Source organism: Physeter macrocephalus, chromosome 5 (genome assembly GCF_002837175.3).
Source record: "Physeter macrocephalus isolate SW-GA chromosome 5, ASM283717v5, whole genome shotgun sequence".
Taxonomy (NCBI): domain Eukaryota; kingdom Metazoa; phylum Chordata; class Mammalia; order Artiodactyla; family Physeteridae; genus Physeter; species Physeter macrocephalus.
Window position 1 is genome coordinate 94758770 of NC_041218.1, and position 27162 is coordinate 94785931.

The 27162-nt window shown below is 41.8% G+C and overlaps 1 protein-coding gene across 1 annotated transcript in view; it reads right to left on the reverse strand.

Annotated features, from left to right (window-relative positions):
* The window catches only part of AMPH (amphiphysin), a 200285-nt gene that overhangs the window by 100473 nt on the left and 72650 nt on the right, over positions 1 to 27162 (reverse strand). The window contains exon 2 of the mRNA XM_007110538.3: positions 9716 to 9800. Within this exon, the coding sequence (XP_007110600.1) occupies positions 9716 to 9800 (85 nt within the window). The remainder of the gene's footprint in view (positions 1 to 9715; positions 9801 to 27162) is intronic.

Here is a 27162-nt window from a genome sequence, read left to right on the forward strand (position 1 = left end):
GTTGCGGAGCACAGGCTCCGGACGCGCAGGCTCAGCGGCCATGGCTCACGGGCCCAGCCGCTCCGCGGCATGTGGGATCTTCCCGGACCGGGGTACGAACCCGCATCCCCTGCATCGGCAGGCAGACTCTCAACCACTGCGCCACCAGGGAAGCCCACGAAGGAGTATCTTCATGAGGAATATACAAAACCTCCCCCAAACAAGCCACTTGGGAATTGTGACTGCTTCCTTCTTTTTAATTTGTATTTCTAGGTCTCAAACACACATTTATGTTTTTCAGAAAGTTTTTTTGTACCTTTAAGTGTTTCAGTAACAGAGGATCCTAGAACCGGTGGCAGTAATTTATGCAGATGTGTAAGAACCACTCAATAATGGATATGAGAAAAAAATCAAACTGACATGACAAATTACTGTGAGGAAACAAGGAAGCATGAATACCCATGACCAACAGAGTAATCAAGCCCATTCCACAAATGAAAGCTTTTGTGACACATACTCAATTTTCTCGTATATAAAGCAGAATTACAATTATGAGTTGCAATGGAAATCAAGTGAGACAATGTTCAGAACACTTTATAAATGTTAAAGCCCTACTTATGGAAAGTCTTAATAATAAAAATACTTCATCAGTGCTTTTGCCTAAGCCCGTCAGGTGTGGCTTGGAAATCTGTAAATTTTTTAAGCTCCACGGAAGAGTTCTTATAATTATCCGGGTTTAGGAACACAGTCAAAAGAAGGTACAATTAAGGAATAATGTGTATTCCTATTCCACATACAAGGAAATATATGTATTATCTTCACTATATCGGTGAAATCTAAGGCTTGCGTCCAAGCTGTTACTACCTTATGATGGTTCTTTGGAGACACAAGTCAAACGGGTGACCCGATTCAGAAGTCTGGAATGGGACCCAGGAATCAAAATTTTAAAAGGCATCCAGATGATTCTAATGGTTATTTGGGAACCCCTGCTTTAACTTCTCACTGTGTCTATCATTTAATTGACACCGTGTGTGAATGGACACTCTCGTATGTGGCTCTATGATGAGATGGGCAAAAAGGCCCTTAAAAATATGTCCGGCTCCGGGTTTCAGTCAGTCACCATCAGACATGCCCTCTAATGCATTTCCATCACTTAGATTATACCTTCAGTGCAAAGTTAGCAAGGGGCTCACAGGGTGACTTATGAGAGAGAATTGCAGGCAGTTGCAGGGCATTGGTAATACTGATGCAAATCTGAAAATCAACTACAACTCACCTGTGCCAATGTTCACAACCATTCCAGACAGCCTCCTTAGGCTCGGATGAGAGAGATGCCTAATTCTCTGCATCGCATTCTCAGAACAGTAGCGTGAACCTGGGGATCATTTAGGGAGGAGCATCCAAACTAGATAATAAGTTGACTTCACAAGGAGAAGTAGGAGATACATGGAATTGGTCTCTAAATGAATGCTGGGAAATGAGATACTAAATCTTCTCCAATTGGCATAGTTAATGAATGTAGTAAGGTAAAATACAATTAAAATACGTAACAGAATAAGATAGATGCAAGGAAACTTTTTGAGCAATAATATGACGGGATTCCTCTAAAAGCGATTTCTTAAGTGGGGAGCAGGCTCCATAGGAAGTGGCCCAAACAGTGATGCCTAGAACATCTGTAGTTTGACTGGATCAAATTATAGTTAGGTTAAGCTTTTGATTTATATAGGCCATAAATGAAAAGATATTCTTGTGGTTGGAATGAAAGAAATAAGAACAAAGAGGATAAAAGATGGACAAGCTCTCCAACGAATATTTGTTTCTTTCTCCCACCGGGAACCATGGACAGCAATACCTGAATAGTCACAAGAAGTAGGCAGACTCATTTCTCTCCTTGAAAGCCAGTGAGCAAAAGAGAGGTTTAATGGGTGTGTCAGAAATGAATAAACAGAAGACTATAGAGAAATGCAGGGACATTTGAAGAGCAAGGGCCAATACATTCTTTTGACACCTGCAGGTTTCCTCTCTGCTCCCTTCCACAGAAGTCAATTGTATTGGCAATCAATGGGTGATACTTACCAAAAAAAGGACTCTTAAGTCAAGACTATATATGCAAACCACATCTTTTCCACCAGAACAATGGTACAAAAAAGACTGAAAGTCTTAACCAGGGGCTTAGACCACTTTTTGTAACAATACCAATTGGAGTGAGAGTATACTCATATGCTAACGTTAAAGGTGAAACTAGGATACCAAAATGCATTCTAATGATGGGAATATAGTAACATTATCTCAAGATTCTGTGTCTTTTTTCTACTACTTTATTTTTTAAAAGAAAGAAGACTTTTGCACACTAGACCACAAGCTTGACAAAGACAGAAACTATTCTGTCTGAACTATTCATCATTCTGTTTCCAATGCCTTATGCTTAGTAGACATTTAATTAGGTGTTGAGTCAGCCAAGAAATGCTTTTAATAGACACTTATTATTTGGCTTGTTATATATATTGACCTGTTACCTTCGATGAAGTGTCCAGCTCCTAGCTCAAGCCAACGTCTCTAGTTGTGTACCGGATCCCAACTCTTCTTTCTACTCAAGGACACAAGTCAGCTGTTCTCCCCTTTCTCTGGTGATTCATCACATTTTCCTTCTGTACTAAATGAGTCCCATCAGTATACACATATTTCTGCCATCTTAGGAAAATGCTCTCTTGACTCCACTTCCTTCCCCAGCTAAAGTCCTATTTATTTGCTCCCCTTTGAAGCAAAACTTGAAACTTACTGTCTCCAAGCCTCCTGATATATATTACCTCACTCTATATATTCTCTATCTATTTGGTTTTGTCCCCCATAGCTCTGATCGTTTCTAACAAACAGTATAATCTGCTTATTTTTATTAAAGTGTTTTATTTATTGTCTGTCCCCCTGTTTTGGAATGTAAGATCCACAATGGTAGTAACCTTTGTCTGCTTGTTCTCTCAAGTTTCCCAAAGACCTAGAACCATTCCTGGAACATAGAAGACACTCAATAAATATAAAGAAAATGAATATTGAAATGGTTACATACTATTGTTCTAAACATGCGCCCACATGCTGTCATCAATCAAATAACCGTGAAACTTCCTTAAAAGTTGATACCAAGAAGAAATACTTTAAATTTTGGAAAATACTGGCACACTAAGATGGTTTTCAGTATTATGGAATTCTCCCAGAAACTTATAGTTAGCCAGAAACAGGAGTAAACTTTATTTCCAGAGATGCAGACATATATGAATTCTCTTATAGTATATTGTGCAATTACTGAGTTCAAACTTTAATGGAAACCAAGTATAAATGCAAGCAACAAGACTCAACAATTCTCTCAGAAGTTGCTCAGAAGTTATGTATCAATTAAATATATTAGTGCTCTATGGTCAAAATATTATCCGATCAGAGAAGAATAAGCTTGCTCTAAAACACTTACTCTAAAACACAATTCATGAAAAAAAAAACCTACAAATTGAAGCATGTAACTGGGATTCAAGGACTGAAAAACATTCTTGTGCATAATTAAAATTACTTATTACATTGTGAGTAAAAGTATGTTAAAGCTCTCAGAAGATGGAAAATACCGTCCATGCCAGCTGAGACATATGGAGTAGCATGGAACTAGGGCAGCTTCAGAACCCAGGGAGGGGACCAGAGCCTTGCTCTAGTCTCGATAACCCAGGTTAGAATCAAGTCCAGGCCATGTGAGACACTCTCCAAAGGCTATTTTGCTGCCAAAAATTAGGATGAAAAAGAGAAAGTAAATGACAATCAAGAGGAGCACTGATAATGAATGAGTGAGAAGGCATGGAAAATCCAAGACAAAGAGTGAGTACAGAGATAAGTGTGACAAGGAGGGATACATTTACTAATAAGCACCTATCAGGTGCTAGAGGGCAGAGATTTTTTATTTTTTTTTGGCTGCGCTGGGTCTTCGTTGCTGTGCACAGGCTTTCTCTAGTTGCAAGTGGGGGCTACTCTTCGTGGCGGTTTGCAAGCTTCGCATTGCAGTGGCTTCTCTTGTAGTGGAGCATGGGCTCTAAGGCACGCAAGCTTCAGTAGTTGTGGCGCACGGGTTTAGTTGCTCCGTGGCATGTGGGATCTTCCCAGTCAAACCCGTGTCCCCTACATTGGCAGGCGGATTTTTTTAATGGCTGGGAAAGGATGCCTTCCTTTAAATATTTTACAACATAATGAGGACATAGATGCACATCTAAAATAACTGTCAAATAAGAAAACTGGAACAAGAGCTTTTGGATGAATTACAAAAAAATGTACACTGGAGGATACAGAGAAAGAGAGAGCCTGGCTGAGGGGACTGGAAAGACATCACGTAAGAAATATCTTGTAAGTTGACCTTAAGCAAAGGTAGGACCTTCAACAGATGGAGATGGCAGGTCAGGCAAGGATAGTTCAATCATAAGGAAGCACCCGCTGTGGAGAAAGTGGAAGAAGAACTTGGAAGCAAGCAGTCCAGTCCCTAAATAACACCATCAGGCATAGGAACAACCAGCCATCCCCTTTCACATCATGGTTATCTGTGTTAAAAAGAAATAGTTCTAGGATATCTGTTAGGACTATCTGCTCAAGGAAATTACAAAATTTTCAGAATGTAAATGTGATTTGCCATAAATAAAAATTTTATCCACACATTAACACACTGTGGGAATATATCCTGTATTTATGTTCTTTTTTCAAACTTCTATTCTGTAATTTTTAATTATTTATATACATATGTCCTAAAAAGTGTCGTGAAACTGCTTACAAAAATTCAAGCACTATTCAACACCTCTTCCATCCCAGAAATAAAAACGTGCTCTAGGAACGTGCTCCAAATGATCATTTCTGCCACTAGTTCAGCTTCAAGTTTAACAAATGTTTTAGCTTATGTTCAAAGCCCTAGGTTCTGTGCAGAGAAAAAGATGAAAGAGGCCACACGGGACCCCTGTGCAGAGGAAAGATCAGTATGAAGACATGACTCCAGCTTTCAGACATTGGATTATCCTAATAATGAGAATCACTGGCTCTGGATCCTCCCCACTGGAGAGCATTTCAAGGTGCCGATATTTCTTTCCTTCTTCATCTGTGTTATACCAATTAGGCCGTTACCTGGTGGTGGGCACCGAGAGAAGCAGCAGAGCTACAGTGTATGGTATTTCAAGGGGGGACTAAAAAGCCGTGGAGATGTGAGGAGAAGTGAGGCTCCCTTCTCCTTCATGTGAGAAGTTCTCAAACGCACCTCCATTAGGGCGCCCATATCTGTACTCCCTGAAATGTGATCAAAGCTGGTTATCTGAGCCCCACCAGCCCCAGGGTTATCCTGTTGTTATCTGCACACTGGCCATAAGCATGGCATCTTAGTGGGCAAGTTTATGAGCAGGAAGGAGAGAGAGAAGTCAAGGACCTTCCTTTTACTTTGGGACCTTCTCTGGGCTCATTAACAAGACCCGTCAGCAAGCGCCCAGGTGAACTGAAGTGAAAGCAGCCGATGTTCACACCAGTCACTTCTGCTACTTGTTAGCAGCTCTGGTAAAAGAGGAAATATAGAAAGGAAAAAAACAAGCCCTCTGGGGAGGAAACGGTGAAGTCAGGTCTCATTCTTCTGGCTGGATGTCTCCAACCCTTGCTTTCCTTACCACTCGTCACCACGGAAAACCCTGAGCTCTTGGGGGAGGGGTCACTCTATTCTCCTTTGCTGGACCCTCCTCTCCCCTTCCTCCCTGTCCTGACTGGGTGTTCATGGACCACAAAATCCACAGCAACGGGGAGTGCAGTGGACAATGAGAGCATATGCACAGACCCTGCATCCATGCTCTCCGGCTAACGCAAACCAAATAACTTTTAGGAAAACAGGTCTGGGATCAAAAAGAGAATTTAGTGTTGGAACAAGATAAAAGCTAATCCTCAAGCTCAAGTTCAAACATAGACCCGTCTGCTACCTCTGTTTCCACCACGAACAAGCAGGGAAAATATCAATTACTATAAGGACTCTTATGATTTTCTTAAAGGAAATTTAAAAGCAAGATCATCAGAGCCCCAGGTGCTTGAATACTTTCTAGAACATTCTAGTGGTCTACTTTTCTTAACATTCTTTTTTTTTTCTTTGGCCACGCTGTGCAGCATGCAGGATCTTAGTTCCCTGACCAGGGATCAAACCCGTGCCCCCTGCATTGGGAGCGTGGAGTCTTAACCAATGGACCGCCAGGGAAGTCCTAGTGGTCTACTTTTAGAATCTTTTGATTAAGTACTAATTTAGTATGGTCAGATGACTATGATATACTGCACAAATCCAAATAAAGTTCATTTTATACTATAAATAGTATTTTTGTTGGATTTGAAATACATATACACAGAAAAAAAAAAGAAATCTAGATTTCCCAGGTCAATGTCTTTAGCGTATGTCACCTTAAGAGAATGCCTTCTGCCTTTAGAGTAATGATTCACATTAATACTAAAAATAATAAGCCTTGTAGAGGTCACCACAATCCTGGTAGCTCCTTCATCCTTAGTTAATGTTTCTACATAGCATAAAAGCATATGCAACAGATGGGAACTGGTCACCAATACATACTGGGGGTTAAAAAGACACATTTTTCCCTCTACAGAGTATTAATAAATTCAGTCTTCAGTTATTCTTCCAAACCTTTAATATGTTTCTATAGAAGATTAGTAAACCTCTCTCCTCACCTTCCTGCCACCCCCTCCTTTTTTCCTTCTCTCCCTTTAATATACAGACAAGGTTAAAGTTCCCTCCCTCCTCATGGCACTAAAATGACTATAAATTTACTCTTTCTGATTAAAACAAAACAATATCAAAATGAGCATGTGCAAATGCAAGATGATTTTTATGCGAGAATATTTTCAAAGGGAACCAAAGAGGGTCAGGAGACTCCCTGAGAAATACTATTACTACATTTCCGTTCTATTTGTTTTACTCTTATCAAGCAGAATTGCTTGTGCAAGTTTCCCCAAATGTTTAAGTTTCACCTGCATTATGAAATCTGATAATGATCTTGATAGAACTAAGGTGTTGATCTTCAAGAATGACAGTATACTATTGGCTCCATAACATTTGAAAATGTATATAGTGAAAGGAATAAGCAGCAGAGCATTTAACTGATGATTCAGCCAACTGCACTTTTCTCTAATACCTTAGACAAAAAACAATCCTCACCTTGTTCAGTCAACAAAGTCCAAAAAAGAACAATAAAAATTCCCCATAAGGGACTTCCCTGGTGGCACAGCGGTTAAGAATCCGCCTGCCAATGCAGGGGACACAGTTTCGAGCCCTGGTCCGGGAAGATCCCACATGCCGTGGAGCAACTAAGCCCGTGCGCCACAACTACTGTGCCCGCACTCTAGAGCCTGCGAGCCACAACTACTGATGCTGCGTGCCACAACCAATGAAGCCCGCAACTAAGCCCGTGCGCCACAACTACTGAGCCCGCACTCTAGAGCCTGCGAGCCACAACTACTGATGCTGCGTGCCACAACCAATGAAGCCCGCACACCTAGAGCCCATGCTCCACAACAAAAGTAGCCACAGCAATGGAAAGCCCATGCACCACAACGAAGAGTAGCCCCCACTCGCCGCTACTAGAGAAAGCCCGCGCACAGCAACCAAGACCCAACACAGCCAAAGATAAATAAATAAAATAAATAAATTTATATTAAAAAAAATTCCCCATAATTGGAAAATGCAAAGTACTACCTTATCATGAATGCATTCCTGAACTTGATGCTTCCCAAGGTTAGCCTTCTGGGGTGCTAAAATATCATAATGCCATAAAAGTGACTGAGAAAAAAAATCTAACAGCAAAGAACTAATTAGCTCCACAGGGACACACCAGACAGGAAGACTAGGTTTCAAAGGATAGAGGGTAAATCCTCAAGGAAGGAAATCTGTAAACGTGAGTCACTTCTATTGAAAGCCAATCCCTTCAAGTAGACATTGAGGACTGCCCTGCAAAGTAACAAGGGCACTGATTGGCAAGTTTCTCTGTGGGAAGTTGCTGCCATCCAAGTCAATGATCTGCACGAGTGCTATCCTAGTGTATGAGAAGGTGCAAGAGAGCTCACCAAATGAGAACATCAGGAGATGTGGAGAATCTGTTCTGGAGGAGACCGGGGAGCAACTTAGTCTATGAGCCGACATGCAACATTTCTCTAGGAATTCTCTGTTCTACTGTCATAAATCCAAGGCTCTCTATAATACTCAGTGATCCGGACATGATCTATCTTTCCCTCTATTACCGTTTTCTTCTCCAACTCCCCTCTCTCTTTTCTCATTTTCAGATAGAACGAGATCACTGTTATTCATAATAAATTGAGTTCCCATCTGTCCGACCCTGAGTCTTGGGATGAAATTGGAGACATTCAGGAATGTGTTTTGGTGGAGACTAGTCTACCGGGCTCTACCTGCTGGATTTTATATCCCCTGTTGGTGAGGAAAAGAAACAGCATGTTACAAAACAGCCAGAACACTGATACACAAATGGAAAAAAGAAACTTCCAGGATCAGGGATCTGCAAACAGAAGCAAAGGCAGTGACATAAAACCGATGTTGACCTTCCATTGCTGGTTGTCATCCCTGTGGACACTTGTGGCTCCAATGACAACAGGAAAATAAACCCATGTCCTTACATTTTCCCTGTGTCCAAACCCTATTTTCCAGAGTTTGCTGGCCCAGCCCACCTCTAGAATGATCTCCAGATTTGAAGCTTCTAATCTAAGAGAGCCTGGCCTTTATCTTCCCTCTCCCTGACCCTCACGCATGCTCTCTAAAGTTGATATGCCATGGGCTTCCCTGGTGGCACAGTGGTTGAGAGTCCGCCTGCCGATGCAGGGGACACGGGTTCGTGCCCTGGTCCGGGAAGATCCCACATGCCACGGAGCGGCTGGGCCCGTGAGCCATGGCCGCTGAGCCTGCGCGTCCAGAGCCTGTGTGTCCAGAGCCTGTGCTTTGCAACGGGAGAGGCCACAACAGTGAGAGGCCCGCGTACCGCAAAAAAAAAAAAAAGCTGATATGCCAGCCATTCATCAAGCCTTAGAAATATAAACAAATAATTTAAAAACCAGTTTGTTTCTCTATTCATATGTCTGTTAAACACATAGTACCCTATTAAAGGAACAAATATCACAAACTGTGTTTTTCAACCTTTTTTTCATTATCGCCTCCCTTGAGGAAACTTTTTAGACATTTTTTTCCTAATTATGCCCCCATGAAATTTTAATACCACAGATATACCATGTCTACTTATGTGAAGTATTCCCATAAAAAGAGTATGATATTTTTCATCCACCAATAACCAATTTCCCCATCCTTGGGAGATATACTCTCTATTGAAAATGCGTGATCTTAAAGCATGCAGCAATTGAAATAATTTTGTCAGAAGTATTTAATTACTGCTAATACTCAGTGGAAGATAAACCACCAAAAAGATCGCCTTTCCTTTAGATCAGTAATCTGTATTGAAGAGCTCCAGAGAAGCAAAGTCTTCATCTCCTGAGATTCTAAAACACAAATCTTCTTCCCACAGTGCCTATTACCCCTTTGCCTTGCACAGAAAAAGTCTACAGAATTAACCATTGTTCCCCTCAAGTTAATGTCAAGCCCAATGAAGAAGATCTTTCTTCAACCTCAGGGTATTTTATTTACGCACTGAAACACAAAGCCAACCGATTTCGCACTCCAGAAATGAGATAAATACACTTGCCTCTTGCCGTTTGAAGTTCTGCACATATTCTTCAAACTGTTCATCTTTTGTCTCATCAGCTTTCCCAAGCTTCTGAAGGACCTAGTTTGTGAATAAAAAAAAAAACAGTTCACTTTAATAATGTTTTCAGGGTGGGATAGGGAGGGTGGGAGGGAGACATAAGAGGGAGGAGATATGGGGATATATGCATATGTATAGCTGATTCACTTTGTTATACAGCAGAAACTAACACACCACTGTAAAGCAATTATATTCCAATAAAGATGTTAAAAAAATAATGTTTTCAAACAATACGCAGAGCAAGGCTGTTGTTTCACTCTTCTGAGGAGACGTCTCTCTTAGCACAGCTAGTTTTCTTTTCCGTACGCATCTTGGCTTAGTGGCTTTGGAGTTGAACAGACCTGGATTTTAATAACAGTCCTACCACGTGCAGGCTTCATGACCTTGAGGAAGTGTCATGCTATAGCATTCATTTATTCACATATTTTTTCTCCAGTAGGCTGTAAGACTTAAAGACAAAAGCTATGCCTTGTCCTTTTGTCCAAAGCATCTGGCACAATGCTTGATGCATAGCAGTTGCTCAATTTTTTGTTAAACGGTGAATCAAAGTTGTTTGAGGAAAGTACTAGCCTACCTCATAGGGATGGATTTAGAATTACTGGAGCCACAGGTACATGGGTAAATTCTCCCCCACCATCTCCTGACACTCTCTTCAATTCAATAAATGTTCAAAGAGGCCCTGGGATACACAAAGCCCATGCTGAGAACTGGTCATCCAGAAATAGATATATGAATAAAATAAGGCCCCAGGACTTAATCTTAAGCTTATGATGTAATGGGGTAGACAAGGCAAGTTCACAAATAACAAATCAAAGACAATCTGTAATAAGCAAGATGAGTGGATTGCAAGGTGTTAGAAGCAATATTCCCTTAGAGCTGAGCTCTTCAGGGAATCCTGGTGGGGATTCTTCAAAACATGCTGGAATCCAGCAATCCCACTCCTGGGCATATATTCAGAGAAAATTATAATTTGAAAGGATACATGCACCCCAATGTTCATAGCAGCACTATTTCCAATAGCCAAGACATGGAAGCAACCTAAATGTCCATTGACGGATGGATAAAAAGATGTGGTACAACATACCAGCAACTCACTTAACCTCTCTGAGTATATTTCTTCATCAGTAAAATGAAGATAATAATAGTAAAAAAACAAACAAACAAAAAGATGTGGTACATACATACAATGGAATACTACTCAGCCATAAAAAAGAATGAAATAATGCCATTTGCAGCAACATGGGTGAACTTAGAGACTATCATACTAAGTGAAGTCAGTCAGACAGAGAAAGACAAACACCATATGATATCACTTATATGGGGAATCTAAAATACGACACAAATATGAAGTTATTTACGAAACAGACTCAGACATAGAAAACAAACTTATGGTTACTAAAGGGGAAAGGGGGTGGGGGAGGGATAAATTAGGAGTTTGGAACTAGCAGATACAAACTACTATATAAAAGAGATAAATAACAAGGTCCCACTCTATAGCACGGGAACTATATTCAATACCCTGTAATAAATCACAATGGAAAAGAATATGAAAAATAATATGTATATATATACACACACACACACACACATATAACTGAATCACTTTCCTGTATACCAGAAACTAACACAATGTTATAAATCAACTATACTTCAAATTTAAAACTATGCTGGCAATTCCTGCAGACAGGAACGTGGCAGAGTACATTCCAGTCAAGGAAGCAGTCTAAGCAAAGACCACTGGAAAAATCACGATGGACTGTGAACTGGACATGAGTGGCTCTGTTTTCCTAGAGCTCAGGACTGGGTATCAGAAGAAGTAGCTCTTAGCGATGCAGCAGAAAGTTACTTGGGATGGTGCAGAAGGACCCTGAGAGTCATGATCGGGTACACTATTCGAGATTCCCACATCTAGAATCTAAAACACCAACTTATTTAAGAATTTATAAAAACTCCATAAATGCTGCCTTCTCAGAATACGTACACCCTATGGCATTACCAAATATGTTTTTCCAAAACATAACCATTTGGGCATTAAAACATACACTCATACAAAGCATTTTCTATGGCTAGGTTTTACATCAGCTTACGCTAATTTGCTTCCTTAAGGATATAATCTTGTACAAATTGATACTTCCTTAGACTCAGTTTAGAATGTTTTAACTAAACCCAAGTATCAAAGTATTTACCCAACAAGTCAGAATCCATGCAGATTCCTTCAAGAAGTAAATTTCCTTTGGAGATAAATAGTAATTATTCTAAGTATATAAGTAAAAAATGATTATTTTATTCTATTCTAAAACTAATTGTTTATAATATATGCTAGTATTCCTTCCTTTGGGATTACCAAACAAAGATTTTTTTAAAACATACAACTGTATACAGACTCACATACATTACCAATTACTCAACTTCACTCAACTTCATATCCCAAACCAACATCATATATGAATATGAAAGATATATTATTCCTCATTGCAAATTTATTATTTAAACAAAGCTGGATGTATCCAGTAGCATAACTATTAAAAGGACAAATAATCACTCTATTAACTAATAATCTTCTCCCTTCAGAGGCTCTGTGAAAGAACAGAAAACACTAATTTTTTAAAGAACTGGGCATTGTAACTAGGGAATAAGTTGATAAGCGTTAAAAACATGATTCAATATATATATGAACTATTTTAAAGTTAACAGCAGTTATTCCTGGATGGTAAGATTCAGAGTGATTATTATTTTTTTCTTTATAATTTGCTACACTTTCCATAATTTCCTCTATGGTTATATGTTACTAAAGTAATCAGGAAAAATCATAAAGATAAGTATCAGGAGTTTATCATACTGATATCTGGTATATAAGAGATTTATGTATTAGATTCTAGTACAAGCAAGTAGATTGTTAGTCACTAGTTGAAAGACTCTCCTCAAAAGATACTGATGAGTGAATTAATATCAACTGGAAGAAAGGTTTCCAGAGGCAGCCCTTGGGGGCCTATACTTGATTCAGTGATTCATGTGTAAGGAGAGGGTATCAATGGTACTTACTTCCCAGTATTGAAATTACCAAGGATACACATGGAAAGGTTGAGCTTTGATGCCTAGCATATAATTAATGCTCAATAAATATCTACTATTATTATAGATACTGAATAATTTATCAATGGCCTAAACTTACATGGACAAAAAGTTGGGGAGGATATTGGATATGTTATATGATGAGAATCAGGATTCACAAAAGAAACCTTCCCTAACAAGCTGAAATTCAACAGGGATAAAATGTAGGTCAAAATATAATTGTCCAAGTGCCAGATTTATGTATTCAGCTTTTAACTACAATGAGACAGGATGGATGTTAAGAATACATGGGGCTTCCCTGGTGGCGCAGTGGTTGAGAGCCCGCCTGCCGATGCAGGGGACACGGGTTCGTGCCCCGGTCCGGGAAGATCCCACGTGCCGCGGAGCGGCTGGGCCCGTGAGCCATGGCCGCTGAGCCTGCGCGTCCGGAGCCTGTGCTCCGCAACGGGAAAGGCCACAGCAGTGAGAGGACCGCGTACCGCAAAAAAAAAAAAAAAAAAAAAAAAAAAAAGAATACATGGTTCCTGCCCTTAAGGAGAAATAAGGAACCATTTTTGCCCACAGTATGAGCTGACAAAGTGACACTGCTGCCAAAGCATCTAATGTAATCTCAGGCTACACGAATAAGCATGGGAGGTACCTGGGGAGCAGTCCTGAGCGATTCTATGTGGTGAACAAGTTGATAAACACACAGATACATCGACAACCTGGAGTCAGGTGAAGAGGCCCCCCGAAAGGCAGAGAGTCGATACCATGAGGTAAGAGGCATAAATGATGTAATTGGTATATTAACAGGGAGAAAAGGAGATCAAAGGGAAAAGAGTACAGCAGTCTTCAAATACCTGAAGGACCAACATCAGGAAGAAGGACTGGACTTTTCCCATCAGAAACCAAGATCAAGAACCAGCACGGGCAGGTAAAAGCTATATCAAGAAAATGTTTGTGCCAGAAACTTCTATCATGGTTTTCTGGAAATTAAATAGTTTGTTGGTAGAGGTAATGAGCTCACTGTCCTAGGAGTTATTTAAGTTTAACCCAAAGTTAGAGGTGCTAGAGAAGAGATTTATTCATCAAACTGGTGAATGGAATGAGTCATATTTCAAATATTTCTCATTCTTGAATCCATAATCTCAAGTATCTTCTCATTCTTGAATCCATAATCCATGTATCATGTTAGACATTTTCCCTAGAGAAGAACGCAAATCTCAATGAATGGAAGGCAGAGTAGAATGTCTGTTCGTTTCTATCTCCAACTGATATTGACTTGCTGAAGACTGCTTGCCAAACCCTGTGCTAGGGGCTGCAGAAGAGAAAGCTGCGTCCCAGGGACTGTGGTCACGTGACAGGTCTGAGCACGGGTGCAAGATGTGGAACTAGGGTAGATGTGGCCAGGGTGCTAGGCAGAGGGCAGATTACGGAAAGGCTTCGTTTGCAAGATTAAAGGCTTCAATCTGCTTGTAGAGACCACGGGAAGGCAATGAAGAGTTTCCCTTCCCTGGAGACAGCTATAGGATTAAATCTGTGCTCCCTGGTGATAGTGTTAAGGACAGATTAGAAGAGAGAATGAGTGGAAAAGGGAAACCAGTTAAGAGATTATTTAAATAGTCCAGGCAATAAATGACAGCCGGAGCTAAGGAACAGAGAAAACCAACCCTCAAGAAGTAAACATACAGAACTTCACAGTTTATGAGACGAAAAGGGTGAGGCCAGAAAGAGTCAAGGGTGACTTCATTTACTCTGTGGTGGCTGAACGGGTCATCTGGTGACAGTCAGGGTGCTGAATTGTTGCAAAGTCTCCAGGGAGATGGGAATGGTTTAGAGGTGGAATTGGATAAGATAAGAACCAGAAACACAAAGCAGGAATCGTGGGTGGAACCAAAGGCCCAGCTGAGGCGGAAACCACCAACGTGCAGGTACCCACATTTAAGAAGTTTTTTGATTTTTCTCCAGCAGCCTTGATACAGGTGATAAGATTCATCTGCTACATAGAAAGACAGTATCTTAAGGCATCAAGGACGCTGAAACCTAGAACTGAGGTGACAAAAAAATGTATCTTTTACCTTGTTCGAATATTACAATATTTAACAGTGAGTTTATAATTTAGGTGGCCTCTCTCGTTCACCTCTCTACTTGCCATGTTGACAATACCAATTAAGCCTAAACAGTTTGGCACCACTGATATTACAGGAGGATTACTATATATTCATGCATCTGATACTCAGATTTTGACAACATGACACATCTTCCTCCTCCACAGGCAAAAGGAAGAAAATTCTGCGCCTGGTGCATCTTGGCTTAGGATTTAGGTCTTTTACTTCAAAGATAATTTCATGTACATTGACACTTTCCTGTTTTGACACAAGAAGATTTCTGTTGTTACTTTTTTTTTTTTTTTTTGCGGTACGCGGGCCTCTCACTGCTGTGGCCTCTCCCGTTGCGGAGCACAGGCTCCGGACGCGCAGGCTCAGCGGCCACGGCTCACGGGCCCAGCCGCTCCGCGGCATTTGGGATCTTCCCGGACCGGGGCACGAACCCGTGTCCCCTGCATCGGCAGGCGGACTCTCAACCACTGTGCCAGCCGCTCCGCGGCATGTGGGATCCTCCCGGACCGGGGCACGAAGCCGTGTCCCCTGCATCGGCAGGCGGACTCCCAACCACTGCGCCACCAGCGAAGCCCCTGTTGTTACTTTTGTTGCTGTCAGTTTTCAAAATGCAAAATAATATTCTCAACTGAAGAAGCTTTTTCAAACTGCCTTTCCTTTCAGTGAGATTCTGGAATATTCCTCTAGGGCTGGCTGGGTGTTCATCTTCTCACTCTCAGCCCTGAGTTCAGAAGTTCTGATCTGATCCTAAAAGACATCATGACATAGGCAAAAAATAAAAAAATTTAAAGCAGGAATATGGTAGCTTGGAATATTTAAGCTAATAAATCTTTTTTCAGTGTCTCCTAAAGCAGTTAGTTTCTCAGCTTGGTTTACAAAGGCTGCTCCAATGATGTGAATCTCACATACTTTTCTAGAGCAATTGTTCATGTACAAAGTGTCCAAGTCAAGTCCGTAAAAATTTAGAACTCGTTTTAATGTGGGCAGTTTCCCCACACTGTAAAGCCAAAAGTCTGATCCAATTTCAAATCCTGAGTCAAGTGCAAATTAAATGCTGACTATTGTAGCAGTGAGAGAATAATTGCCTTCTCGCCATATGTTAAAATTAGCAATGGAACACTATGTTTACAGCTCTCAAAAAAAAGTAGTTGGTGGGCTTCCCTGGTGGCGCAGTGGTTGAGAGTCCGCCTGCCGATGTAGGGGACACGGGTTCGTGCCCCGGTCCCGGAAGATCCCACATGCCGCGGAGCGGCTGGGCCCGTGAGCCATGACCGCTGAGCCTGCGCGTCCGGAGCCTGTGCTCCGCAACGGGAGAGGCCACAACAGTGAGAGCCCCGCGTACCGCAAAAAAAAAAAAAAAAAAAAAGTAGTTGGCATTTGAAGTCAAAGAAAAAAATTCACAATCTTCCATTCCACATGGAAAGGACTTCTGTTAATCACGGGAAAGATCAAAGCAAGGTCAAGAAATAGTGAGGTATGACCCCAAGCAAGAAAAAAAGTCCTATGATCCGAAGTGGGAAACTGATAAGAGGAGGGGATGCAGACGACAAGGTAATTCAAGATGAAGGCCACTGGGGGTGTCCGAGACACGTTTTTATATACCGCTTGACGCTGGGACAAGGGTGATGGTTAAAAGAATTCTGCAGGATTGGCCACTGGGATGCCCTAGAGAGATTCACACATTAGATGAGGGCTCAGACTAGACAAAATTCCACCTCTGGGTGATTCATGATTCCTTAAGCCAGACTCTAAAAGTCAAGGAAAGAATCCTACAATCTAATTAGTTTTCTCTAAACAAGGAGGTGCCCCTCTCTTCACACTTTCTGTTTTTATAAAGAAAGAAGAGCACATCAAATTATGTAAACATTATTCACTGAATCCAGGAATCAAGTACATGGGATGACCATGGCGTTTCCTGGACAGGACACAGACAGATGGTCTTCCACCACTGCCCACACCCAAATGATTCATTCATTCATTTGTCTGTCTGTACACCCACCTATCCATTTATCAAGTGCTCACTCATGCTGTGCAAAGATCCAAAACCTTGGACTGGAGGGAGACCATTGGGTGCCCGTGAGTGCAGGGTAGCTGCTTTTCTGAAGTGTCCTATGGGTACACACTGCACTGTTTCCCCAACTTCAGGGTACTAGTCCCTTAACCTCTTTCTGGATATGTTTCAAGACTTAAAGAAGTGGCTTTAATGTGGCCTGATTTGAGAAGAATAAGATGAGTCATCCTTTGGTGTGGTTCAGGTGCCCATCAAGGTCCTGCACTTTGCCTTCCATCGGGTCCTCTGTGGGATCTATTTCTGCACCGCTACGACATCCACTTCTTGCCCTGGCAGATCTCAACAGTACCTTAGCCATCACGTCATCAAAGCCTCTTGGAGGTGGGCACGAGCCTTCTTGCTAATTCTGGGAAACACTTTCAGGGAAATAAACAAGAACAAATGAGAGAGGGAAGGTTCACAGCCTTCCATCCCATTTGGGTGGCCTTCAGACTTTAAAAGTTTGAGAATAACGCATGGTAGAGAGAAAGTACAAGTCTCAGACATGAGCAGGTTTATCCTAAGTGGGACAGAAGCAACTGGGAATTAGAAAGCAGTGGAGGAAAGGAAGTTCAGGAGCCTGGAAAAGAAAGAGAAGTGAGGTGGGCCCCCAAAATGCAGATACAGTAAGCACATGTATCAGTAAGCACATGTACGGTATCATGCTCCAGAATTCTGCTCTCTTCTACCCTCCCCAATCCTTTAAAGTTGAGGACATCTTAGTCCTCTGACTTAAAAAAAATCTTGTTGGAAAAGATAGCTTGAGGAATACTGATGGAGCAAAGATGAATTGTGAGCCCTGGCATCTGACCCCTTCTTCTTCTCCAGGAAGCTGGGTGCCCCCTCTCTTCCTCTTGCTTGGGTCACCTCGTCTCAAGACTACTTTTCTATGAAACCTGATACCCCAGTATCCAACCCAGACTACAACATTTACAGCAAAATTCAGTGACACAGTTGGCTAAAGCCTTTGAGTCATCCTGAGGCTCTGAGGGACCATATTGTCCTTCTCCAGTGCCCCCCCCCCCTTCAAGGACAGAGCACTATCTCATGCCAATATTGCACAGTGATCCTCCAACCTCATGAAATCATTCAAATCAATCCTCACGCTGCTTAGCTAGGGAAAGATATTCCTCCATATACCACGAGAGAAAAGTGGTCTGCCAAACTGGTGGCAATCTGCCTACAGAGGAGCTGTTAGAAAGGCATGTGGCCACAGCAACCAGGGAGGGCTCTGTACCCAGGCACTTCACCGGGGATCAGTCCTGTGCCTACAGACTCCTCAAGCCATCTTTGTGACCTCAGTTACCCACAGTACCAGCAAAGGATGAATCAGCAATTTGAACACACTGAACTGCAGTACAAATAGGAAGGAAGATGTTGACTTAGGTGGATCCAAAGTCCACAAAACCCTACTCAGGATTTCAACTGGGAACTGTAAATTGCCTAAGACAAGAGGGAGTTGATGGGTAGGAATCAGATGAAAAGGAGAGTCCAGAGAAGAGAGTAAAGATATGTTTTTGCTTTTCTTCCTCTTGGGAAAATGCCCCATCTTAATAACTCCATATTCCCTAATTTATTAGCTATCATCTATGGAAATTTAAAATACATCAAGCACAGTTCCAAATGCATTACACCTAAAAATGAATTTAATCCATCCAACAATCTTGTGAGTTAGGTTATAATGACTATCCTCGTTTTACTGATGAAAACACTGAAAATTGGTGAGGTTAAACAATTGACCAGGGCTTCCCTGGTGGCGCAGAGGTTGAGAGTCCGCCTGCCGATGGAGGGGACGTGGGTTCGTGCCCCGGTCCGGGAAGATCCCACATGCCGCGGAGCGGCTGGGCCTGTGAGCCATGGCCGCTGGGCCTGCGCGTCCGGAGCCTGTGCTCCGCGACGGGAGAGGCCACAACAGTGAAAGGCCCGCGTACCAAAAAAAAAAAAAAAAAAAAAAAAAAAGGAGATAGCTAACAGGCTGAAAACCAAATGGTACTTCCTCTGGAAATGAGTCCTGATACAGAGCTGGACATGGTATTTTCCATTCAGTTTGTTCCTGTGGCAGTTTTCTAAAGAAGGAACTCTGCGTGCCTTCATGACCTTTATTTAAAGAACACTGGAATAGAGGGGCAACACGAGGTCCTGGGAGACTTAGGTGAGGGCTGACTGTCAGAGCACATGGCCTCCTGCTCCTGGGCACTCAGGGCTGAAAATACTTCTCACCAACAAGCATGCAATCGTCACAAACAAACAAGTAAATAAACGCGCGAAGAAACAAGTAAATCCTGCAGCACTAATTATTTCTGCACACATTTCTGTATTTTGCTTTTATGCCTTGATTTTCAATTTTCTGCAGCTATTTTTAAAGTCTGATCTGCATGAAGTGAATTACTAAAGAAAAGAAACTATTAAATATAGTTTGGAGGAGGCCCACTTTTCAGATTTAATTGGAGCTTCTGGAGCTGGATTCATCACATTCATATGGTTAATATGGAATATTTTATAAAGTTAAATGCAAACTTGGTGTGAATTTTTAAAATACCGAGACTAACAGTATGCTGCTTTGGGCTACATCACCAGACTCTTGTCTGGACAGGGAAATACTTTAAGGGTTTTTTTTAAGAAGCACAGTTTGGTGTGTAAGAATTACCACGTGATAGAATGGGTAGGAAGAACACAGCTGTTTTCTGGAGACCCTGAGTGATACTTACATGATACTTGCATAAGTGAAACATGCTTCTGGAACAGCCTTTTACTGGCTGTTCAGACCATCTGTAAACACATGCATACACTTCTGTGGGTCATACTCTGCACTGACGCCTACAGATCCACACTCCCCGGTCCTCACCTGGTTCAGCACCTCTAGAGACTGCACCCGGCCCTGCCCCTCTGGCTTCTGTCTATAGAGTAGATCATGAGAACTCAAGCCAGCAGAAGATGGAAGGGCAGGAGTGGGGACAGTGGTTCCCCTGGTCCCCTCCCTGCAGCCACCCTTGCAGTAGCCTCAACCCTCTGGTGGCCCCTCCAACAACTACATCTCCTCTCCCTAAGTTCTGAAAACAGCTTCCTCCCCTTCCCCTATAGGCCTGGAGATCTAAGATCTCCAGCACCCTCCTCTGCTGCTAGACCCAGCGGAGTCCCCATCCCTTGCTGGTTTCCCGTAACGCTTTCCACAGCCCATCCTGGAATAGAATTGGGGTCTCAAGATTCCTAGCTCAAAATCTCCCACCGCCCTTTTTACCTTCCAACCATGAGCAATAATGAACTAAAGCAACCCAACACACTTCTAAAAAAGTACCACTGTTGTGTCACAGTGTAGGAATGGGATAAAAACAAACCAGCACAATCCATCCTACCAGAAACAATTTGCAAGATAAGCAAGTCTAAAGATACTGATCCCACAACAATGGGGTTTTGCCAACGAGGACACTTTTCAGGAACATAAGCCCTGCCTGCAGTTGGCAAAGGATAATTCTCATTAAAAAGTGTTTAGTAGGATGTTTTCAGCCTTCATTTGAAGATATCTCAAAGAGAGATATAGTTTTTCCTTTTGAAAGGTTGTGGGACTTTTATCCCTGGCATTTGCACGACATCTTTTCATCAGTGTTGTTTAGATGTTGATTTTCCTCCGTTGAGAATTCAAGGTAATCACAACCAAAATCCTAGTAGGCTCACTGAGGAAACTGACAAGATAATTCTACAATTTATATGGAAATATGAAAGACACAGAATAGTCAAAACAATGTGGAAAAAAAGGAGAATAAAGAAGGATGCTATATCCCATGCCAAAGCTCTTTATAGTCAAAGTCGAACTTTCAGAATAGAAAACTAAAAATGGAATGACTTACTTTTGTCCTACTGAAAGGGTAGTCTCCTTCAAAATCTTTGACCTTGGCACGTAGTAAATCCTGAGCAGAGTAAAAAGTAAACAACACCTACAAACAACTAGCTTCTATATGTCTTATTCCATGTTTATGGGGAAATCAAATGCCACGCAGGGTCTCTGGTGTAAAAATCAAAATGTTTAAAAAGCTAGGACTATGTTTTTAGAAAAATAACTGACCACGATTCTAAGGCAAAACCTCTCTCCACAGCCTGCATTCTCATGAGATCATTACTTTAGATTTCACTGGCTACACCAGTTCTGCACCTTATTATAGGAAATACTGCAGAAGTATTTCTCTGCCTTCTGTTTAAGAAGATCTGGATGTGAGATCACTTTATTTATTTATTTTTTACAGCAGGTCCTTGTTGGTTATCTGTTTTAAATACAGCAGTGTGTACATGTCAATCCCTAACTCCCAATCTATCCCTCCCCGCTGAGATCACTTTTAAAATGTTGGTTCTTTCCCTTCTGCTTCAATGTCGCTGTTAAAGCCATAATTTATAATATCTAATATTTGATTAGTCAGCAAATGGAAGGAATATTGCAGTCCAATCAACATAATGTCCAGGGTCATAGAAAGGAGTAACCCATGAACACTTTCAAATCTTTTTACTGTACAGCTTTCAAGAATTATTTAGTCATCCTGATGAATTTATTAAGCAATAAATGTAACTGATCGTTTATTCGATGGCATCCTTTCATCGTATTTACATTTCTGTCTCTCAATTCTTGCCACTCAAAGTGGGTCCTCACACCAGCAGCATCAGCTTTCATCCGGCAGCTTGCTAGATATGCAGAATTTCACGTCTATCCCAGACCCACTGAATTAGAATCTGCTGTTCAACAGTATCCCCAGGCAATCCATCTGTACGTTCAAGTTTGGGAAACCTGCTCTAAAAATTACAAACTCAATGTCACACCCCACAGGTAAATAAAAAAAAAAATAGTCATTTTTCTGGGCACTTGCTGTCAACGTAGAAAAAATCAAGCTTATCACACTGAAGCTGCAATGATCACAGGATACACCTTGAACACTGGATATTAAAATGAATGCATGAGTTCTATTCAGCGTTTCCTCCATTCTCTTAAAGCAAAGGACTGAAAAATTTCCAAATGGTTAAATGCTCTGGACAGGTGAGTGGGTTCTGCTTGTTTGCAGTTTAATTTGCATTTTAATGAAGTCCTCACCATCAGGTTTTTATAAAAACATGATTCTGCAGAGTACTCCAAAGGAAGCAGAATCATTCCGATCAGTCACGTTTTTGTCCACAAGCTGTGAATTAAACGTGAGTTTCTGGCTCAGCGACAGTCAACAACTTCAGATAAATGAAACAGGAACATCCGTGACGGTTTTCCTGGCCATCCCCCCAAATGGTGAGTAAGGCACTCCTGTCCTTTCATGTGGAAACAACTGAAATCACATGGACCTCAGCATCAATGTTCCAAGCAACCTGCACTACCAACAGGAGATTTTAACATCAGACAATCATGGCTGCAAATCAGAGCAAATCTATTTCTCTGGCAAATGTCCTATGATGGTTTTCTATATAAAATAAGAAAGAGGCTTTAACCCAGAAGTCTGCAGGCCATAATCATTTATACTGAACCAATCTTTGCTTCTTCCTCTAAAACCTAACGAACATCAGTGACCAAATGCCCAGCCAGCACCCTGCTGTGAACAAGACACCAGGCTTAGCCTTAGCCCTATGCAGTATCCGCAAACACAACAGTCACCTCCTCCTTTGAACATAATTGTAGCAAATGAGGTCTTCTCCTGTCATTGCTTCGGTTTCTTTTCCTTTTCCCTCCTCACCTCTTACTGGAAGCTTCATGACAGACTCTGTCGGCATAAAATATACTTAAATTAGCTGTGAAAAGTGTCCAATATTAGTGAGAGAAAGTTTCATTTTGTAGAACTGTCTCTCCAAAGAATGTGAAAAACCTTATTCACTTCCACAACTGCCCTGGCCTCAAAAGCTCGAATTCTCCCTCCTCCCCAATGAGTCCAGGACCCTGCAGAAAGAGCCAAAGGCATCCTGAGATACAGATGCATAGCTGCACATCCCAGGTAGGCTGCTTCTGAAATGTTAAGCTGCAAACTTAGGAAATGGGAAAAGTAAAGAAACATCTGTATTGTACTTGGGTCTCAAAGTATGAACAGAAGCATCTAAAATGAGCCTTCCGATGAGTCCAGGACCCTGCAGAAAGAGCCAAAGGCATCCTGAGATACAGATGCATAGCTGCACATCCCAGGTAGGCTGCTTCTGAAATGTTAAGCTGCAAACTTAGGAAATGGGAAAAGTAAAGAAACATCTGTATTGTACTTGGGTCTCAAAGTATGAACAGAAGCATCTAAAATGAGCCTTCCGGGCTTCCCTGGTGGCGCAGTGGTTGCGCGTCCGCCTGCCGATGCAGGGGACACGGGTTCGCGCCCCGGTATGGGAGAACCCCACATGCCGCTGAGCGGCTGGGCCCGTGAGCCATGGCCGCTGAGCCTGCGCGTCCGGAGCCTGTGCTCCGCGACGGGAGAGGCCACGGCAGAGGGAGGCCTGCATACCACAAAAAAAATAAATAAATAAATAAAATGAGCCTTCCTTCTGAATATGGACTGTACACTTGCACTCTCCTAGGTGTTAAGGACCAAACTAAAGGGTCATATAAGCAGCTGGAAAGACAAAAGACAAAAACTTAAATAAATGTAAATTTAAATAATAACTCACGCTTAAACAAAAATTAGCCAGGAAACTAGATGACTTCATATGGTCTTAATACGCTAAGTGCATTTTGAATCACCACGGAGATGATGCAGAATGAAGTGTCGTCCAAAATTTTTTTGACCAGAGAACCTTTTGGTCTAAGGAGTATCTTGCGAGACTGATGTGCTACCAAACACACCTGGGAAAACCCTGAGCCACACCATCCCTACCAGGGATCTAGACCTGGGAAGCCCTGCACCTCTAAAGCAGAGCTCCTCAACCTGGCTGGCGTCAGGATCCCCTGGCAGGCATCTGTTGAAGCAGGTCTGCAGAGATCATTCTGATGACCACAGATTTGCTCTGATCTGTTAGCTGTGGGCAAAGCCTTCAGCTTATTCCTCAGGAGTAATTATTTTAATTCAATACCAAGTCTATAAAACACTCAGAAGTGAGCCATCTCTCAGCAACAAAAACAAATAATGAGATGTCCTGGTTCAGCCAGGTGTAAGCTCCATCACTCTGGATAAGCCACTGAGGCTCCGTGAGTCTCCCTTCCTCGTTTCTGCCGCCCCAAGGCACCCACACAGGATCCTGAAAAACAAAACAGAATCCCTACATTGTGACTCCTGCCACGTGCAGCTCAGGTTACTGGGATACATACTGCAGCATCATTAATTGCCCTGCATAAATAATTCAATATAAACCAGGCTCAAATAATTGGTGGGGAGGGGATCTGGTTCATGACCCAGCTCTGCCAAGTGTAAGAGAAAGCTTTCTCCCTTCTTCCTCTTCTTCTCCACCATTCTTTCACCATTTAGGTGACAACTAATGAAAGAAAACCATCTGTGTAATATACATCATGACCTAAACATACGCCGGCCCCAAATTCATTTTCTACAGGTCTCTGCGCCCTGCAGGACTGAACCAATGGACGCACCAGCAGGAAATGAAAGTGTGGGGAGAGGAAGGTCAGGTCCTGCTCTGTCTCGGCTTTGAGCTGTTTCTGGTTATACTTATGTTCCCTTCACCTCTACGGCTCCCATCCGGAAACCCCTCCTTTATGACTGTCACTGGGTCTGGCTGCACCATTTTCTCCTCTTGCCCCTTGAGTCCTAGCAGTGTTTACAGTTTCTTGCTGCTGTTACTAGTCTTTGGTGATTCCGTTAACACTTCCGCCCTTCTATGCTCTATTCACTAAAGCATCTTAAAAATAAAAAAATTTTAAAATTATTTATTTATTTATTTATTTGGCTGTGCTGGGTCTTACTTAACAGCATGCAGGATCTTTAGTTGCCGTGTGCGGGATCTAGTTCCCTGCCCAGGGATTGAACCCTGCACTGGGAGCACAGTCTTACCCACTGGACTGCCAGGGAAGTCCCCACTAAAGCATCTTGAACCATCTGAGCTGAATTCTGCCTCCTGCCAGGCCCTGGCTGATAGCCCAAGACCGTCTCTGGCCCTGGAGATCACTGTACCCATCCTGAATCCACTGAGCGAGGGGTTGGGGGGCATATTTGCAGTTTTAAAGCACACATGCACATATACACGGTCACAAAAAAACCTGGTCTCTCAGAATAGATTGCTGAGGGTCCAAATAAACCATTTTAATATACACCAAGTAGCATGTATTTAAATATATATTACATTGAGTCCAAGTTCTAAAGCCGTAATTGCAAAACAAGCCTGTGCCCTAGGAAGGGTAATATATATTTACATAGATTAAGGCCCTTAAAATGTGGCCTTGCGTGCTGCCAGAATTTGATTCCTATAAAATAAAATTTCAAAACTCAAACTGATATAAAAGGAACCTGGGGGTTTTCAAAGGCAAGGCCTTCTAGGAGGGTCAGAAACACATGCTCGGATTCTCACCTTCCATCTCTGCAGCCTGGGAAGGGGTTTTGCTCTCACTGCAGAAGACGCAACAGGTCAGAAGCCAGCTGACGGTAAGAATTCTTACCAGGGTCAGCTCTTCCAGATCTCTGCAATACCCGTAGAAAGAGGAAAATAAAATATCTTTTGCATCCTTTTGCGGGGAGGGAGGGTGTCTCTTGAGTCAAAGGGATTGCTCAATACTGCCAAAAATATTTACTGTTTGTCCCTGCTAAAAACTACGAAGTAGCTCTGTGGTCAGAAATTGGCCATATTGCAGAGCCTGATAGAAAAAAATTTTTAGGCCTTCTTCCCTAAGTTAAAATAAAATGATGTACCCAGAGGGAAAAAAAAAAACCTCTAAAGCCCTTGTAAAAGAATTTATTGGGTGGATCAACCTATGATGTCATTTAGGCTGCAACCTGATTCTCTGAGGAATTAAGAGCAACTGTCCTTATCTTATAAATCTTTGCAAAACTAGAAATGTGAGTCTGGAGGCAACTCAAAGCTCACCTATTCTTTTTGATCAATCCCCAAACCTCCCCTATTTAGTCCATAAGGCTTGTAAAATGTGGGTCTTGGGCAACCGAAGTCCTTCTTGGAGAAACTTGCATGCTTTCCCTGTTCCTCTGAGTTGTCAATGTGAAAATACAGTTTTCAGGGAGGTAATTTTTTATCAAAAGAAAAACAATGGAGAAAGGTCATTTGGAACTTGGACAAATGAGAAATCTTAAGTGTATGGAAGCTATTCTCTGTGTCTGTCTGTTCACATGCGTCTATATGTATGTGCTGTAGATGTCTCGTATTTTCTACCTCTAGATGATATTGTCAGAATTAATTTGCAAATGAGCTCTATTTAATTGGCCTGAAGCAAATTAAGCTCTTACATAAATTATGTACTCTAAAGTTCTTAAAAATGTAATAAAAACTAACTCACATGCTTTTCAGGTTCACACCATCTGAGATAATCTGTAGTAAATAAAAGCTAGTCTAAATGTGTTAGTTTAATTAAAATAGACGTGTCTTTAGGATTATCAACATTAAAAATGATGCAGACATACAACTTTTATTCTACCTAGGCTTACTAAAGGTCAAATAAGTTCATGTAATCTCTTATAAAATCTGCCAGCAAGAAAAACTGTTTGCGTTGATGACTGACTTTGTTTAATGTCTCATAAAGTTTTTAATGGGTAATGTGAACATAATTTTTTTAACATATTTATTGGAGTATAATTGCTTTACAATGGTGTGTTAGTTTCTGCTTTACAACAAAGTGAATCAGGTATACATATACATATGTTCCCATATCTCTTCCCTCTTGCGTCTCCCTCCCTCCCTCCCTATCCCACCAGAGGTTATCTCCCTGTGCTATGCGGCTGCTTCCCACTAGCTATCCACCCTACGTTTGGTAGTGTATACATGCCCATGCCACTCTCTCACTTCGTCACAGCTTACACTTCTCCCTCCCAATATCCTCAAGTCCATGCTCTAGTAGGTCTGTGTTTTATTCCCGTCCTACCCCTAGGCTCTTCATGACATTTTTTTTCTTAGATTCCACATATATGTGTTAGCATACGGTATTTGTTTTTCTCTTTCTGACTTACTTCACTCCGTGTGACAGACTCCAGGTCCATCCACCTCACTACAAATATCTCAATTTCGTTTCTTTTTATGGCTGAGTAATATTCCATTGAATACATGTGCCACATCT